Raw genomic sequence first — 17,769 nt, forward strand, 5'->3', positions numbered from 1 at the left:
ATATCTTTTAAGCTATACTAGCATTTTTATTAAGATAGCTATTTTTGCTAGTGCTCTGGGCCACCCTAAATGCTATTTTTCAATAAGCTCTGTTTTTAGTGTGTAGAACACAAGGTTTTTCAGAAATGCATATTTTGTGTATGAACAAAGCTGCCTGCTTTCCAATTCTGAAGAGTAGGAATCTTAAAAGCTCAACTCAGTCCAGCTTGGTTGAGTCAGCTGTAGATCACAGAGAGCGGGGTAATGTGGTATGGACACAGTAAATTCCACAGCAGGGACTATGGGTGGCAATGACTTGAAATGAGGGAGTACCTCAAACTGCCCACCATTCAGGAAGAGAGCGTGGCCTCTCAGGTCAGGATCTGAAGGCAGCAGTGTGCATAATCAGCAGGCTCCTGGTTCATCCCTCAAAGGTGGGCCAAAGTCTTGCTCAAACTCTCCAATGCCATGGAATAAAATACAAATTCCTGACCACGGCCTATACAGTCCAAGATGATCTGGCCTTACCCACCACCCTGGCCTCATCTCCTACCACTTTCTCCCTTGCTCCCTGAACTCCTGTCGCACAGGTCTCTTCACTGTTCCTCTACTATGCCAAGCATGCTCCCTCTTTCCCGTGCCTGGAGGGTATGCTGTGCCCTGATAATCACAGCTGAATCACTCTCTTACTTCATTTAGGTATGTATGTGTGTATAAGCTTCGACCACCACACATGGAAGTTCCAGGGCCAGGGACTGAACCTACCTCACAGCTGTGACTCAAGCCACAGTAGTGACAACACTGGATCCTTAACCCACTGTGCCACCACAGAACTCCAGGTCTCCAGTTAAATGTCACCAAGAAAAGTCTTCCCTGAATGTGCTTAGATAGTAACTTTTGTCACTTTCTATCTCTTCATTTTTCTTTATACCACTCACTGCACTCTTAACATTTTTGTCTGTTTAGATGTTGTTTTCTAATAGAACAGAAGCTTCATGAGAACAGAGTACCTTAAAATCTAGAACAATGCCTAGCACACAGCACACAGGTAGCACTCCTTAAATACTTGTTGAATGGATAAATGAATGGGATATTTGTACAGCACCTTGAAAATGAAGTCGATCAGTGGGTAACTTTGCTTTACTAGTAACGCCTTCCCTGACTTCCAGTTAACATAGCAAACACATATTCCTTTAGCAAAATCACATTTAAGCATGAGTAAAGGATTTTTTAAAAATGCACAGACCAGGAGTCCTTGCTGTGGTGCAATGGGATTGGCAGTGTCTTGGGAGTGCTAAGACACGGGTTCGATCCCTGGCCTAGCTCAGTGGGTTAGGGATCTGGTGTTGCTAGAGCTGTGGCTTAGGTCGAGGCTGAAGCTCGGATCTGATTCCTGGCATGGGTACTCCACATGCCTTGGGGCGGCCAAAAAAAAGGATAAAAAAAAGTACAGACCCATAAAGACAAAAAGACAGTAGATCACAAATACAAACAAATTCTAGGAAAGGGAAAGCAGATGGCGGAGTGGAAACTGACTCAGCAGAATGAACAAAGCTAAACTCCAAATGGCTACAGTACAGAGGGGAATACTGATGAGAAACAAGCTGATTCCTACCCCAGTACCCTGGGAGGGCTCAGAACTAGATCTGTTGGTCCAACAGAAAGCCAGGTCAAGAAGCAGGCTGAAAAGCAGGAATTGACTGAATGTGGTGCAGCCATGTGACCCACCACCATGACCATTGCATTCCCGTGCATTCTTCCTCGTTCCCTTGCAGGGAAAATGCAGCCTACTGGGCCCCAAACCATACACACCAAAATATCTTCACAGTGAAGAGAGAGCCCCATTTTTCAGTTTGCAAAGGGGTAGGTTAAATATTGAACTTTAGACTCCTAACTTGTGCCATAACTTTAAAATCAGCAATAATAAAAATACTGGAGTTCCTGTCGTGGCTCAGTGGTACTGAACCCAACTAGTATTCATAAGGGTGCGGGTCTGATCTCTGGCCTCGCTCAGAGGGTCAAGGATCTGATGTTGCTATCGAGTTGTGTTGTAGGCCAGCAGTAGCAGCTCCGAGTTGATCCCTAGCCTGGGAACTTCCATATGCCGCTAGTGTGGCCCTGAAAAGACCAAAACAAAACAAAAACCAAACAAACAAACAACAACAACAAACAAAATAAAAATACTGAACAGAGTTCCCTGGTGGCTCAGCAGGTTAAGGATCTGGTATCATCACTGCTAGGACACAGGTTCGATCCCTTGCCAGAAACTTCCATATGGTGCAGGTGCAGCCAAAAATAAAATTAAAAAAAATATACACACACACAAGAAACTGAAGAGTTCTTGCCTAGAAAAACTCAATGGCCCCAGAAAAGAAACCTATGGATAGTGACACCCTCCAAATAAAACACGTGGGTACCTATCTAATTACCCCAAAGTAAAATCAAACCAAAAGTTGACAAGCTTTATTCTTGTACAAACAATATTTTAAGTGATTCATTTTAAAATGTGAACCAGGGAGGAGTTCCCATTGTGGCTCAGCAGGTTACAAACCTGACTAGTATCCATGAGTATGAGGGTTCGAGCCCTGGCCTTGCTCCATGGGTTAAAGATCTGGTGTTGCCATGAGCTGTGGTGTAGGTCGCAGATGCAATTCAGATCCTGCCATTGCTATGGATGTGGTGTAGGCCAGTAGCTGCATCTCTGATTCAACTCCTAGCCTGGGAACTTCCATATACTGCAGGTGAGGCCCTAAAAAAAAGGAAAAAAAAAAAGTGAACCAGGGAGTTCCCACTGTGGCTCAGCAGGGTAAGGACCCAACGTTTTCTCTCTGATGATCCCTGGCCTCACCTAGTGAGTTAAGCATCCAGCATTGCCTAAAGCTGCAGTGTAGGTCACAAATGTGGCTTGGATCTGGCGTTGCCGTGGCTGTGACATAGCCCAGCAGCTGCGGCTCCATTTCAGCCCCTTGCCCAGGAACTTACAGATGCTGCATGTGCACTCATAAAAAGAAAAAATAAAATAAAATGTGATCAACAATTAGCCATTTGAGGAAAACTTTCATGTAAAAGAAAAGAACTGAAAGAAACAAAAAGGAACTTGGATAAAACAGAAACTATGTAAGAAGAAAAAGAAAACTAAGTAGAACAAAAAACAATTAACACCTCACAAAATGAAGGCAAACTACATCCAAGAGACAAGAAAAAGTTTCCCTAAGGTTCCATCTGGTTCTCCCACTGCCCAGTGGCAGGTTGCAGCAGCCCCACTCCACAAGGCTCTGGAGAGTTCCTGGCTCTGGGCCCTGGCCAGAAGAGGACAGCCCCAAGAAAACAAAACCAGAAAGGGAAAGGATAACTCTTCAGACAAAAAAAAAGGGGGGGGGGGGACAGAGAATCAAAGGGAAAATGGGCCAAAGTGGCTCACTAACCAAGAAAAACAGTTTACCTGTAGAAAACAGAACTGAAATGGGGAGAATTCCAGCCTCTGATGAAGCAAGAGAGAAAGAAGCCAAGTCTGATGAATATCCCATTCAAGTCTTATTGGTGACACCTGTGTCACTTCATATACAATGCAAATAAATACTGTTATTAAATATTTTGTAAACATAAAGTTTTTTAATACTAGATCTAGAAACATTTCTGAGGGAAACCCACAGCATCCAATTTTTCTTTCTTTTTTTTATTACTCAAATGAATTTATCACATCTGTAGTTGTATAATGATTATAACAATCTGATTTCACAGGATTTCCATCCCACGACCCAAGTACATCCCCCACCCCCCAAACTGTCTCCTCCAGAGACCATAAGTTTTTCAATGTCTGTGAGTCAGCATCTGTTCTGCAAAGAAGTTCCGTCTGTCCTTTTTTCAGATTCCACATGTCAGTGAAAGCATTTGATGTTGGTGTCTCATTGTATGGCTGACTTCACTTAGCATGATAGTTTCTAGGTCCATCCGTGTTGCTAAGAATGCTGGTATTTCGTTCCTTTTAATGGCTGAGTAATATTCCATTGTATATATGTACCACTTCTTCTTGATCCACTCCTCTGTCAATGGACATTTAGGTTGTTTCCATGTCTTGGCTATTGAAAAGAGTGCTGCAATGAACATTGGAGTACATGTGTCTTTGCGAGTCATGGTTTTCTCTGGATAGATGCCCAGGAGTGGGATGGCTGGATCAAATGGTAGTTCTATTTTTAGTTTTGTGAGGCATCTCCATACTGCTTTCCACAGTGGTTGCACCAAGTTACAATCCCACCAACAGTGTACTAGGGTTCCTTTTTCTCCACACCCTCTCCAGCACTTATTGTTTGTTGACTTTTGGATGATGGCCATTCTGGCTGGTGTAAGGTGGTACCTCAGAGTGGTTTTGATTTGCATATCTCTAATAATGAGTGATGTTGAACATCTTTTCATGTGTTTCTCGGCCATCTGTATGTCTTCTTTGGAGAATCGTGTTTAGATCTTTTGCCCATTTTTTGATGGGTCCTTTGTTTTTTTGGTATGGAGCTGCAGAAGGTGTTTATAAATTTTGGAGATGAATCCCTTGTCAGTCGATTCACTTGCAAAGATGTTCTCCCATTCTGTGGGTTGTCTTTTCGTGTTGTTTGGGGTTTCCTTTGCTGTGCAGAAACTTTTAAGTTTGATTAGGTCCCATATGTTTATTTTTGTTTTTACTGTCATTACTCTAAGAGGTGGATCTGAGAAGATGTTGCTATCATTTATGTCAGAGAGTGTTTGGCCTATGTTTTCCTCTAAGAGTTTGATGGTGTCTGGTCTTCTATCTAGGTCTTTAATCCATTTGGAGTTTATTTTTGTGTATGGTGTTAGGGAGTGTTCTAATTTCATTCTTTTCCATGTGGCTGTCCAGTTTTCCCAGCACCACTTATTGAACAAGCTGTCCTTTCTCCACTGTATATTCTTGCCTCCTTTGTCATAGATTAGTTAGCTGTAGGTGCGTGGGTTTATTTCTGGACTTTCTATCCTGTTCCACTGATCTATATTTCTGTCTTTGCAGCATCCAATTTTTCAGGTATAAATTTTTTTTGAGAAGTAAATTATTTGCTGTTGTTTATTTTTCAGTTCAACCAGAAAATAGTGGGGGTACTTAATGCAGGAGACTTTTCTTTGGGGGCGGGCCCCCCCACCCCCACCCCCACCCTGCACACCTGCAGCACATGGAAGTTCCCAGACTAGGGGTCGAATCGGAACTGCAGTTGCTGTCCTATGCCACAGCCACAGCAATACCAGATCTGGGCTACATCTGTGACCTACACTGCAGCTCAAGGCAACACATGATCCTTAACCCACTAATCGAGACCGGGGTTGACCAAGCATCCTCATGGATACTAGCCGAGTTCTTAAACTGCTGAGCCACAATGGGAATTCCAAAGAGGCTTTGTCTTGGGTGTCGGCTTAATGTGCCACGGATGGGGTACTTTTCAAATCCTATTATACAAAGCATACTAGTAATAACAACTTGGGACTTCCAGTTGTGCATGGAGCAATTAAATTTTTTTTTCTTTTTTCTTTTTAGGGCTGCACCTGGGGCATATGGAAGTTCCTGGTCTAGGGGCTGAATTGGAGATACAGCTGCCAGCCTACACCACAGCCACAGCAATTCCAGATTTGAGCCCCATCTGTGACTTAAACTGCAGACTGCAGCAATCCTGGATCCTTAAACCACTGAGTAAGGCCAGGGATTGAACCTGAATCCTCATGGATATTAATTGGGTTCTTAACCTACTCAGCCACAGCAGGAACTTATAGAGCAATTAAAATACTTCTGTTCTCATGTTATTTTCAGCAAAATTGTTTCCTAAAGAAAACCACTCCTTGACCTTGGCTCTGCCTATCAGAATTGCCAGCATTCTGTAACATCTTTGGTCATGATAGTCCAGTTTTCCTAGTAACTTTATTAATGTGCTATAAAAGATTGAAAATTTGAGTAAGTAAATGATATTAAAATGAATTAGTGGGACTTACAATGTAACAGTTTATTGGTACATGACATCCTCCAAAGAGAAAATTTTTTCCAAATTTTAAGGTGGAATAACCGTTTAGAAAAGACTCACAACCACGTGGTTTTTTTACATCTTTGGTATAGACATTACAAACTGTGTAGAAATTGAAATGTCTATGTACTGATCCTCAAAACAACTAATAAAATGTCAATTGAGAAAGGAAAATAAAAGAAAAAGTTGCTATAAAAGACAAACAGAAAAAAAGTTCCTAAAGTGAAAAATAAGATATCAAAAAGAGGAATTCCTTTTTGGCTCAGTGGATTAAGGACCCAGCATTGTCACTGCAGCAGCTGGGGCCACTGTTGTGGCTCAGGTTCAATCCCAGGCCCAGGAACTTCCATATGCCATGGGCACAGCTAGGGGAAAAAAAGATACCAAAAAGAAAGGAAAACCCTAGAAACAACAATAACAGCAGTAGCAGGAGATGGGGGCTTACTATTTGCCACAATTTATTACATACTATGTGCCATGCTTTATACACACTAACTCTTAACTATTCTCAGAGTAATCCTGTAAAATAAGTATAACCATTAACCCCACTTGATAGTTGGAGACACTGGCACATGTTTAAATGATATTCTTAAACAACTGGTAAGGACTGAAAACAGATTTAAGTCAGGAAATCTCTCCCAAAGTAGAAGCAGCAGAAAGAAAAGACAAAGAAGAAGCAAAGGAAATGAAAGGATTAGTTCAAGAACTCCAGTATTCAATTAATTAGGTGTTCTGGAAAGAGACTGGAAAAATACCAGGGAAGAAATTATCAGAGAACTGGAATAAAAAATTTCCTAGAACAGGAGGTCATGAGTGACTAGAATGCAAAGAGTCTCTGAGTGCCCAGTACAATGTATGAAAAAATAGGTACACTAAGAGACATTATTGTGGAATTTCACAACAAGAGGGATGAAGAAAAGACCTGACGAATGGGGGCAGGGGACAGTAAAGGCAAGAGAGAATCAAAGAGAGAAGGAGAAATATCTACAAGGATCAAGAATGCCAACAGCTTCTCAAAGCTGGAAGACAATAAAACAAAGCCTTGAAATTTTGAAGTAAGGAGTTCCCATTGAGGCTCACTGGGTTAAGAACCCAACATAGCTGTGAGGATGTGGGTTAGACCCCTGGCCTAGCTTGGTGGGTTAAGGATTCAGTGTTACAGTGGCTGTGGTGAAGGCCAGCAGCTGCAGCTTTGATTTGACCCCTAAGCCTGGGAACTTTCATATGCCGCAGGCACAGCCATGAAAAGAAAAGAAAACAAAAGGAGGGAGGGAGGGGAGGGAGGAGAGGGAGGGATGGAGGGAGGAAGGAAAGAAGCAAGGAAGGAAGAAATTCTGAGGTAATTCAACTAAGATTTCTATTGCCATTCAAACCTATCAATCAAGCATGTGGGTGTAAACAAGGACATGTAAGATCTTTTCACCTCTAATGTGCCCATTCTTAGGAAGCTATTGGAGCATGTTATTTACATTTTTTTTTTTAAGTGAAACTCAAGTAAAGAATCCAAAACAAGAGAGAAATAAAGGATGACAGCTGTGCAGCAGGCTTAAAAAGCAATCAGTAAGGATTGGAGTAGGAGGTCAGAGGACTTGAGAAGGAATGTTTTAACAGGAAAAAAAAAAAAAGGAAAGTGAAAATTCCTCTGATATATACTTATGAAAAAATAGTATTCTGGAGTTACCATCGTGGCGCAGCGGAAATGAATACAACTAGGAACCATGAGGTTGCATGTTTGATCCCTGGCCTCGCTCAGTGGGTTAAGGATCTGGCATTGCTGTGGCTGTGGTGCAGGCTGGCAGCAACAGCTCAGATTAGAGCCCTAGTATGGGAACTTCCATATGCTGTGAGTGCAGCCCTAAAAAGACAAAAAAAAAAAAAAAAAAGAAAAGAAAAAAAAAAGAAAGAAAAAGAAAGAAGGGAAAAGTATTCAGAGGGTTCCACAACTATATTATTAAGAGATACTAGGAGATATTTGTGATAAAGTCATAATTAGGTAACAGAGCATTAATTTGTGCAAAGAGGATATAATTTCATTGGGAGAATAAAGGCAAGATGTGGGAGTGTGAGGCACGGAATGAAAACTAAAGTTTCTTTATCTATATGCTAAGTCAAAATGTCTAATGCCAGAAATGACAGCAGAAACATTATTATTATTTTTTTAATTTTATGGCAGCACCTGGAGCATATGGAAGTTCCCAGGCCCGGGATTGCCAGTTACAGCAACACAGGATCCTTTAACCCATTGCACTGGGCCAGGGATCAAACCTGCACCTCTGCAATGACCTGAGCCACTGCGCTTGGATTCTTAACCTACCGCACCACAGCAGGAACTGAAGCATTACTGATTTTGTAGAAATGAAAAGGATAAGATGGTACTATGAACAGTGGTACACCAACAAACTGGATAACCTAGCTGAAATGGACAAACTCCTAGAAACATAGAACCTAGCAAGAGTGAATCACAAGAAATACGAAATCTGAGTAGACGTATAACTAGTAAGAAGACCGAATCAGTATGCCTCCCAAAAAAGCCCTGGTCCAGCCCTAGTGAATCCTACCAAACATTTAAAGAATTAACACCATCCTTTTCAAACTCTTTCAAGATACTGAAGAGGAGGGTACACTTCCAAACCCATTCTAAGCAGCCAGCAATGCTCTGATATTAGTCACACAAAGACACTGCAAAAAAAGAATACTGCAGACCAATATCCCTATGAATACCAACGCAAAATTCCTCAACAAAATACTAGCAAACTGGTATAAGCAGCATATTAAAAAGATTATATACCATGACCAAGTGGGGCTTATTAGTATAATACAAAGATGGATCAATATACAAAAATTAGTCAATGCAGTATACCACATTAACAGAAAGAAAGGAAAAACACAAGATCATCTCAACTGATGGAGAAAAGGCATTTGACAAGATTTAACACCTTTCATAATTAAAAAAACACTCAACAAACTGGGAATAAAAGGCAGTTATCTCAACATAATAAAGGTCATATATAAAAAACCCACAGCTAACATCACGATCTGTGATGAAAGACTGAAAATTTTCCTTTAAGATCGGGAAGACAAGGATGACTGATTTCATCTCTTCTATTCAACATATGCAAGTTCTAACCAGGATGCTTAGACCAGAAAAATAAATACAAGGCATCCAAATTGGGATAGAAGAAGTAAAAATTACCTCTATTCACAGAAAATCTTCTATAAAAAAAACATAGGAAGTTCCCATTGTGGCCCATTGGAAACGAATCTGACTAGTATCCAAGAGGATGCTGGTTAGATCCCTGGCCTTGTGTTGGTTAAGGATCCAGCATTGCTGTAGCTGTGGTGTAGGCCAGTAGCCACAGCTCTGATTTGACCCCTAGCCTGGGAAGTTTCATATGCCACAGGTGTGGCCCTAAAAAGCAAAAAATAAACAAACACATAAATAATACAATAAAATAAAATAAAATAAATTAAATAAAAAATTAAAAACCTAAAGATTCCATGCACACAACTGTTACAATAAACAAATTCAGCAAAGTTGCAGAATACAGAATTAACCCCCCAAAAAATCAGTCGTGTTCCTATAGTTAATAATTATGCTCAAAAAAATTAAACAATTCCATTTACAACAGCATCAAAAAGAATAAAACACTGTCAAGGGAGGAGGGAATGGGTATTAGGGTTTAAAGGGTACGGAGTTTCAGTTTGGGGGGATGAAAAGTTCTGAAGATAGGTAGTGGTAATTGTAACAATAATGTAGTTAGTGCCACAGAATTGTATACTTAAAAATGTTGTGGTGGAGTTCTTGTCCTGGCACAGCAGAAAAGAATCTGACGAGGAACCATGAGGTTGTGGGTTTGACCACTGGCCTTGCTCAGGGGGTTAAGCATCCGGCGCTGCCATGAACTGTGGTGTAGGTTGCAGATGAGGCTCAGATCCCACACTGCTGTGGCTGTGGCGCAGGCCGGCAGCTGTAGCTCCAGTTCAACCCCTAGCCTGGGAACCTCCATATGCCATGGGTGCAGCCCTAAAAAGACAAAATACAAAAGAGAAAAAAAAAGGTATAGCGTTAAGTTTTATAGTTAACTGCAATTAAAAAAAAAAACAAAACCTACAAACCTCTCTCCACCAAAAAGGCAATATCTAACACTGATTACACAAAAAATTTAAAAATAAAAAAGTAAGGATATTTTTAGAATAAGGAGTTCAATACAAAAAGTCAAGAAGTCATTAACTTTAGAGACTTGAGGAGTTCCCATTGTGGCTCAGTGGTAATGAACCCAACTAGTATCTATGAGGATGTGGATTCAATCCCTGGCCTCGCTCAGTGGGTTAAGGATGCAGTGTTGCTGTGGCTGCGGTGTAGGCTGACAGATACAGCTCAGATTTGACCCCCTAGCCTGGGACCTTCCAATGCCATGGATGTGGCCCTAAAAAGACACACCCACCCCCAAAATTTTAGAGACTTGAGGATAAGGAAAGACAGGATGGTTCAGGAGTTCGCTCTTCTGTTTCAAGCCAACACTGGCCAACATTTAAATCTACGTACATGTACTACTTTGATAAGGAAATGAAAACTTAAATGCCAGTTTATAAGGGGAGAATAATAAAATGTAACATAATGAATTGGTCTTTCCAAGACACTTGAAACTTGACCAATGACTTTGCTTTCTTCCACTTAAAGATGTAGCCTTGCCAATACTGAGTTCTGTTAAAGAACTGGAAGAACCCTAGGTTTTAAACATTTTCTTACATAGAAGTGTGAAGTTCTCTACAATAAGGATGCAAGCCCTGATGATGTAAGGAGGAACAGGATCATAAGAATTGGGCTGTTTTCTCAGCAGTGATAGGATCTTCCAGTTCAAAGAGCATCTGATGGATCAGAGTTATCCCAGGGCCCAGGGAAGAGCCTTGCCAAGATCTGAAATGTCACGTCACTTCCACTGCCTAAACATACATGCAACTTACAGTTCGGGTGTATGAGCGGTTTCTTTCTGCCAATCAGTAAGTGATTTAAAATTCTCCAACAACTTCGAAGTTTTTCCTGACTTAAAACACCTTATACAAATTCTTGTCGTAGCTCAGTGGTTAACAAACACGACTAGTATCCATGAGGATGAGGGTTCGATTCCTGGCCTCACTCAGTGGGTTACAGATCCAGCATTGCTGTGAGCTGTGGTGTAGGTCGAAGACAAGGCTCAGATCCTGCATGGCTGTGGCTGGAGGCTACAGCTCTGGTTCAACCCCTAGTCTGGGAATCTCCATATGCCGCGGGAGCAGCCCAAGAAATGGCAAAAAGACAAAAAAAAAAAAAAAAAAAAAAAAAAAAAGAATACTGTGAAAACTATATGTCAATAAATTAGATGACTCAAATGAAATGAACAAATTCTCAGACACAAACTACTTAAAGTGACCAAAGAAGAAAAAAAAAAAAAAACCCAATATGAATAGATCCATAACAAGTAAAGAGATGAAATTAGGAACTAAAAAACTGCCTGCAAAGAAAATCCCAAAGCTTCACTGCTGAATTCTACCAGATGTTTAAAGAAGAATTAATACTATTAATACAATTCCAAAAAAAAAAAGAGAGGTCACACAGTTTACAAGTGGCAGGGCCAGGATTTAAACCAGGCAATCTGGCTCCAGAGTCTACACTCTCAACCCTTTATTCAACTCTCTGAATAACTGAATAAATATGAGCACTTTATAGGACATCAAGCTGTTACTTTGTATGATTCAACTTTTGTAAATTATCCTGGTTATGTGACTTACCTGATCTATCAGGAAAAGGCTGTTCTGGGGATTTGAGAGAAAATCATTTAACACAATTGACAATATTGCTGTATTTCATTCATGGAGCAAAAGCACAGCTCCTGCTAAAGCTCCTTATACAGGTTTCCTATGTTTTGTTTTTTGGCTGCACTCACAGCATATGGAAGTTCCTGGGCCAGGGATCAAATCTAAACCACAGCAGTGGCAACTTGGGATCCTTAACCCACTGCACTGGGCTAGGGACTGAACCTATGCTGCCACAGAGACAACGCCACATCTTAACCTGCTGTGTCACAGTGGTAACTCCCTTATAGGTTTTTATTTCAGTGATGTCTCAGAACAATCCCATGAGATAATAGGTTCTTTCATTACCCCATTTTCTAGATGAGGAAACTGAAGCATAAGGCAGTCATGCTGATAGCAAATGTCAGGGCCTGGATTTAAACCCCAATCTGTCTGGTCCCTAAACAGCCCCCTTTCCCCTTTAGAGCCTGTCCTTTACTGCTCACCCCTCTAGTGTAGTCCCTCTCATGCCTGATCCCTGCAACAAAGAACTCTAGTGAGCAGATGCCCAATCCTATCATTCACCTGCGTGTGCTTCTGGCAAACATGCAGGAAAAGGGTATGTTCCTTCCTTGTCTACTGACTGAATAAACAACTACCCAAACTGATAGTTAATAACCCCCAATTTAAATACTTTATTCCCACTCAATTACTGTTTAGCACTGAAATGATGAACTGTAGGCTCTCATTCTCATTTAGCTGAGTAATATTATATAGTTATTATGTGTAGTTTAAAAGTCATTAAGCTCAAAATTTCAAAATAATAGCAAGGAAATCTAGGGAATATTTTAAATAGGAAGACTGCTTTTGATCTCTCCAAATTAACAATGCCTCCTACTATTTTTGAAGTCTCCGAAAAATGTACTTTTTGCCATGGGAAACAGTAGTTGCACTAAATTCCATGTCCTGGAATGACTGAAATAACGCATCTGATAGAAAATTTTAGCTAGCAAATTTTCTGAATGCATACATGTTGGGGAAAAGTGACCCCAGCTCACTGTCAGTGACGAGCAGGCAAGTGAGCAAGCACGTGCAAAGAAGGAAGAACCCACTGTTTATCCCTAACACAGGCAGGACATCTGTCCCTTTCCCATTGGTCAGGTCAGGGTGCACATTCTTCTAGGTTGGCTAAATGGAAACAAACTGTTACCAGAAGAGGGAAAAGGGGAGGGGGGTGGAGGAGGGTGTCTCAGACAAAGCAGGAACAAGATGGAGTAACCAAGGCTTCCTTTGATAGAAAAGACATATGTTAATGCTCACATACACAAAACTTGTATTATCCTATAAATTACTATAGTTAGTACTGTAAGTTACCATACTGAACTCTTCCCCTAAAGAATTAATGATGCTCTCTTAGGGCAATGATCCATATACTAGTCTCCAAGTCAATCTCAACTGGATATTGTATTAAATGCAAAATAATTTTAAGAATCTGAAAAACCAACAATGATTTTCGAGGTAATTACTCCTATCACAAACTAAAGCAACAAATAAACACAAGTATTTTAATTAATTTATTTATTTTAGGGCCGCACCCATGGCATATGGAGGTTCCCAGGCTAGGGGTCCAATCAGAGCTGTAGCCACCGGCCTACGCCAGAGCTACAAAAAAGCCAGATCCGAGCCGCGTCTGTGACCTACACCACAGCTCACGGCAACACCAGGTCCTTAACCCGCTGAGCAAGGCCAGGGATCAAACCTGCGTCCTCATGGATGCTAGTAGGGTTCATTAACTGCTGAGCCATGATAGGAACTCCAACACAAGTATTTTAACCTCAATACTTTCACAGCTCTGAAGCTCTTTGAAAAATAAAATATTAAAAAGTTTGTGAACTCTATCTGCTTTCATCTTTATTTAACATTAACCATTACTGGAGTTTCCTGCTGTGGCACAACGGGATCAATAGCATCTTGGGAGCACTGGGATGCAGGTTTGATCCCTTGGCCCAACACAAGTGGGTTAAAAATCCAGCATTGGAGTTCCCGTCGTGGCGCAGTGGTTAACGAATCCGACTAGGAACAATGAGGTTGCGGGTTCGGTCCCTGCCCTTGCTCAGTGGGTTGACGATCCGGCGTTGCCGTGAGCTGTGGTGTAGGTTGCAGACTCGGCTCGGATCCCGTGTTGCTGTGGCTCTGGCGTAGGCCAGTGGCTACAGCTCCGATTCGACCCCTAGCCTGGGAACCTCCATAAGCCGCGGGAGCGGCCCAAGAAATAGCAAAAAAAAGACAAAAAAAAAAAAAAAAATCCAGCATTGCCACAACCATGGTTTAGGTCTCAGCTATGGCTCGGATCTGATCCCTAGCCTGGGAATTCCATATACTGCAGGGAGGTCAAAATAGGGGAAAAAATTAATAATTACTTATGAGGGGAAAGAGATGATTATACCACTGCCTTAGAGTTAATGGTTGCCCTAAAATCTGAAAAATCTGCTCATCACTTTTATTGGTTTAAATTGGCATGTGTGTACTTATTTTCTAAAATCTTTTCTTTAATGTCCATTCTTTGGTAAATTGTTGCCCTAGAAATATAAGTATTGATTCAAAAATACAAATCTGAATCCTAATGGCTCCTGTCTGCAGTGTGATGCATGGTTTATTGGAGGAGCTTTGGAAAAGATGAAACAGAACTGAGTCAGTGTGCCCTTGGCCAATTACTTCTGTCTTTGAGCCTTGGTTTTCTCACCTATTAAACGAGAATAGTGATCAAACCAATCTCAAATGGTTGTTGAGGATGGAAGTCCTTATGGAGTTCATGGTCCACAGTGAAAAGATCTGGCCATCCTTCTGGTTCCTTACACCTCAAGTTGCCTGAACATACCAAGCTGTCTCTGTCCTATCTTTACACAGGTTCTGACTTAGGATGCCCTCCCCAGCATCTGCCAGTTTACCCTGTTTCTTTGGGTCTGTCTCACAAAAAACTACTTGCAATGCAAGACCCAACTCCAGGATCAACTCCTCATGTGGAGTTATAACTCTCACTGTTTTATAATTACTCCTTAGCCAGGCTCTGAGAACACTAATGTAAGAACCAATGGCTCATTCACCTCCATATTTCCCAGCATTTAGCAGAACCCCCAGTATCTTCTTTCCACTACACACAGTGTTAACAGAGTATCAAGTGTGCAAGAAACTAAGCACCTTAAACTTAAAATTATACTCCCAAGTTTGAGAAGCATCAGATTCTTTTAGTTTTTGTTCAAGGTAAAAAATTTTAAAGTCACCTTATTGTAAGCAGTGAGGCCACCCTATTCATGCAAAGAACTTTAGGAGTAAATGCTCTGGTCATTCTAATTTTTTCTTCTATGGCGGCATCCTGCTTTGGATTTGGATCATATGCTGAGTTCACTGAGACTGTTCTGAAACAACGGAGCACACTGGTGTACTTTTCCTTTTAAAAGCAAGGGTGCCAGCTATTGTGCTAGCCCCTGTCACTCACCTCAGCCACCTGCTGGGTCCCCACTCTGTGCTGAACCAGCCCCTCCATATTTGTAGCCATGGTGAAGCAAGATCATTAGAGAACCTGTTTGGAAAGATGCAGCAACTTCTATCAGGTGGGGAGAAACCAGGCTACTTAAAAAACATTAGTAATCAAAATTCTTCTTCGGTACTGTCTGGAGCAGATTTTGCCTTCTATGGAAAACAGAGCTAGCAGGCTAAGCATCTGGATATGCTGCACTGGCTTCTTCAATTACAGGTACCAAAATTAATTAATGTAAACATTTCAATTTGGAAGCAAGACTTCCCCTGGTAAATACAGACAGTGATAATTTGGAACTTTATCAGGTCTTTGGGTTTTAATACCTCAGTTCACCTCTCAAGCAGGTGGGAATTACACCGTTTTGGATAGCTCCTTGTCACACAGTGCTGAATAAGAAGGTGGCTATCTGAGAAAGGTATAAGATCAACTTTAATACAGAGCACAAGATGGCTATCAGCAACTATACTTCTGTTATAGTGACCAAGCAAGGAGTAACACCCTGCCCAAGTGCTAACACACCTCACTCACAGGTTAAAAGGCAAACACTATCACTAACAAAGAAAAGAATCAGACTGCATTACTAAAGTGGACTAAGAACATGGTACCCATAAATTTACCAATTTATATTTTTAAGTCTCCATTAAATTAGAAACTCAGATAATTCAGCTATTATTAGAAAAATTATGCCATCATTTGCCTCAAAATAGTGGAAGATCACCTAAAGAGCAAAAAGCATGCTAGTCTCCTGGGTCAGATCACTTTGGTGCAAGTACTGATGAAACAGATCACCTGGTCTCTTCAGGTCATAGAAAGGAGCTCCCCTGAATAGTCCTTAAACCTTTGCCAATAACTCTACCTCAAAGAATTCAGGATAAAGGGATTCCACTTTGGACCTAATTCCTGGACAAAGCAAAGACTTCATTATTGAATCCATAGGTCCCATGGCTAACAGGAGTTTAAAGCTCTAGTATAATTGATATCTAGCATTTACATGTAAAATCTATATAGGAGCTCCCGCTGTGACACAACAGAATCAGCAACTTCTTGGGAGTGCTGGGACATGGGTTCAATCCCCTGCCCAGCACAGCGGTTTGAAGACCCAGTGCTGACGCAGCTGCAGCTCAGGCTGAGACTGAGGCTTGGATCTGATCCCTGGCCTGGGAGCTCAATATGCCAGGTGGTGGACAAAAATGGAAAAAAAAAAAAAAATCCATATAATCCCACAACATGTGTAATACACAAAATGTGCACATAATTCACTTTTGCTTGGTCCTTCCTCCATCACAAACTGGACCATGCAATGCTACTTTCCCAAACACTTTCCAAGGGAGTTCCCATTGTGACTCAGAAGGTTAAGGGCTTGACATTGTCTCTGTGAGGATTCAGGTCTGATCCCAGGCCTGGCTCAGTGGGTTAAGGATCCAGCGCTGCTGCAAGCTGTGGAACAGGCTTCACCTACAGCTCCGATTTCACCCCTGACCCAGGAACTTCCATATACCACAAGTGCAGCCATAAAAAGTAGAAAAAAACAAAAACAAAAACAAAAACCTCACTTTCCTATAGTTCTCATCTCAAGTATTCTATTTATAAAGCACTGTGTCTATAAAACTTTTTCACTCTCTGGTGACTTTCTACATTATTCTATCCACTATTAGATAACCACTTCTATTATCATAATTCCCCTCCAGATTATTTTATAACCAAAATGGCGATGAGAGAGAAATGGGAGCATGATACCGTGACTGACAAAATAAAACCACCAGTCCTGCCTTTAAGAAGTCAAAATCCTTAATTGCCAACTGCTACAACCATGCAGTTTACCAGAACAAGGTCAGGTCTAAGACTCAAGACTTTTAACATTTGTTTACCTTTATTTGATTCTAGAAGAAAAAGCACAGAGAAACATTTTGGTCTTCCCCATACTTAGTTTAGTTCCAATAAGGGATAGAGAATAAAAGCATCACGTCACATTTTCCAGAAAAGCCAATCAATTGTTGTTAAAAATACAATTATTGCATGTGAAAAGTCTGGAGTTTTAATACTTTTTTCCCCCTCAAAAAGAGTAAAAATAAGAGCTAAAGAATCAAATGAATAAAGGTAGCAAATATATTAAGTAAAATCTAAATATGCGGCTTAAACTATTAATTTTATTGCTTTTGAGTGTTATTAGCACTTCAGTTGCTGTTAACTGATGCAAGAAATACATGAATTCGGAGTTCCTGTCATGGCTCAGTGGTAATGAACCTGGCTAGTATCCATGAGGATGCGGGTTCCACCCTTGGCCTTTCTCAGTGGGTCAGGGATCCAGCGTTGCTGTGAGCTTTAGTGTAGGTTGCAGATGTGACTGAGATTTTGCATTGCTGTGGCTGTGGTGAAGGCTGGCGGCTACAGCTCTGATTCTGCCCCTAGCCTGGGAACTTCCATATGCCATGGTGCAGCCCTAAAAAGAAAAAAAAAGAGAAATACAAG

The 17,769-nt window shown here is 41.1% G+C and overlaps 1 protein-coding gene across 9 annotated transcripts in view; it reads right to left on the reverse strand.

Annotated features, from left to right (window-relative positions):
- The window catches only part of NR2C2 (nuclear receptor subfamily 2 group C member 2), a 112,877-nt gene that overhangs the window by 78,446 nt on the left and 16,662 nt on the right, over positions 1-17,769 (reverse strand). For 3 of the 9 annotated variants that reach the window (XR_014823857.1, XM_005669805.4, XM_084989528.1), the window contains exon 2: positions 15,259-15,342. The exons of 5 other annotated variants lie outside the window; for them this stretch is intronic. Coding sequence is in view for 3 of the 4 variants with exons in the window: in XM_005669805.4 (XP_005669862.1) it covers positions 15,259-15,318 (60 nt within the window). In the remaining variant the exon portion in view is untranslated. Of the gene's footprint in view, positions 1-15,258; positions 17,711-17,769 lie in introns of all 9 variants that reach the window. One more of the 9 variants, XM_084989529.1, reaches the window with a different exon arrangement.

The sequence above is a fragment of the Sus scrofa genome, chromosome 13 (assembly GCF_054392235.1).
Source record: "Sus scrofa isolate SSC_HxYL_T2T_F1_AM1 chromosome 13, Sscrofa_HxYL_maternal_Yorkshire_Landrace_v2.0, whole genome shotgun sequence".
In the NCBI taxonomy this organism is placed as follows: domain Eukaryota; kingdom Metazoa; phylum Chordata; class Mammalia; order Artiodactyla; family Suidae; genus Sus; species Sus scrofa.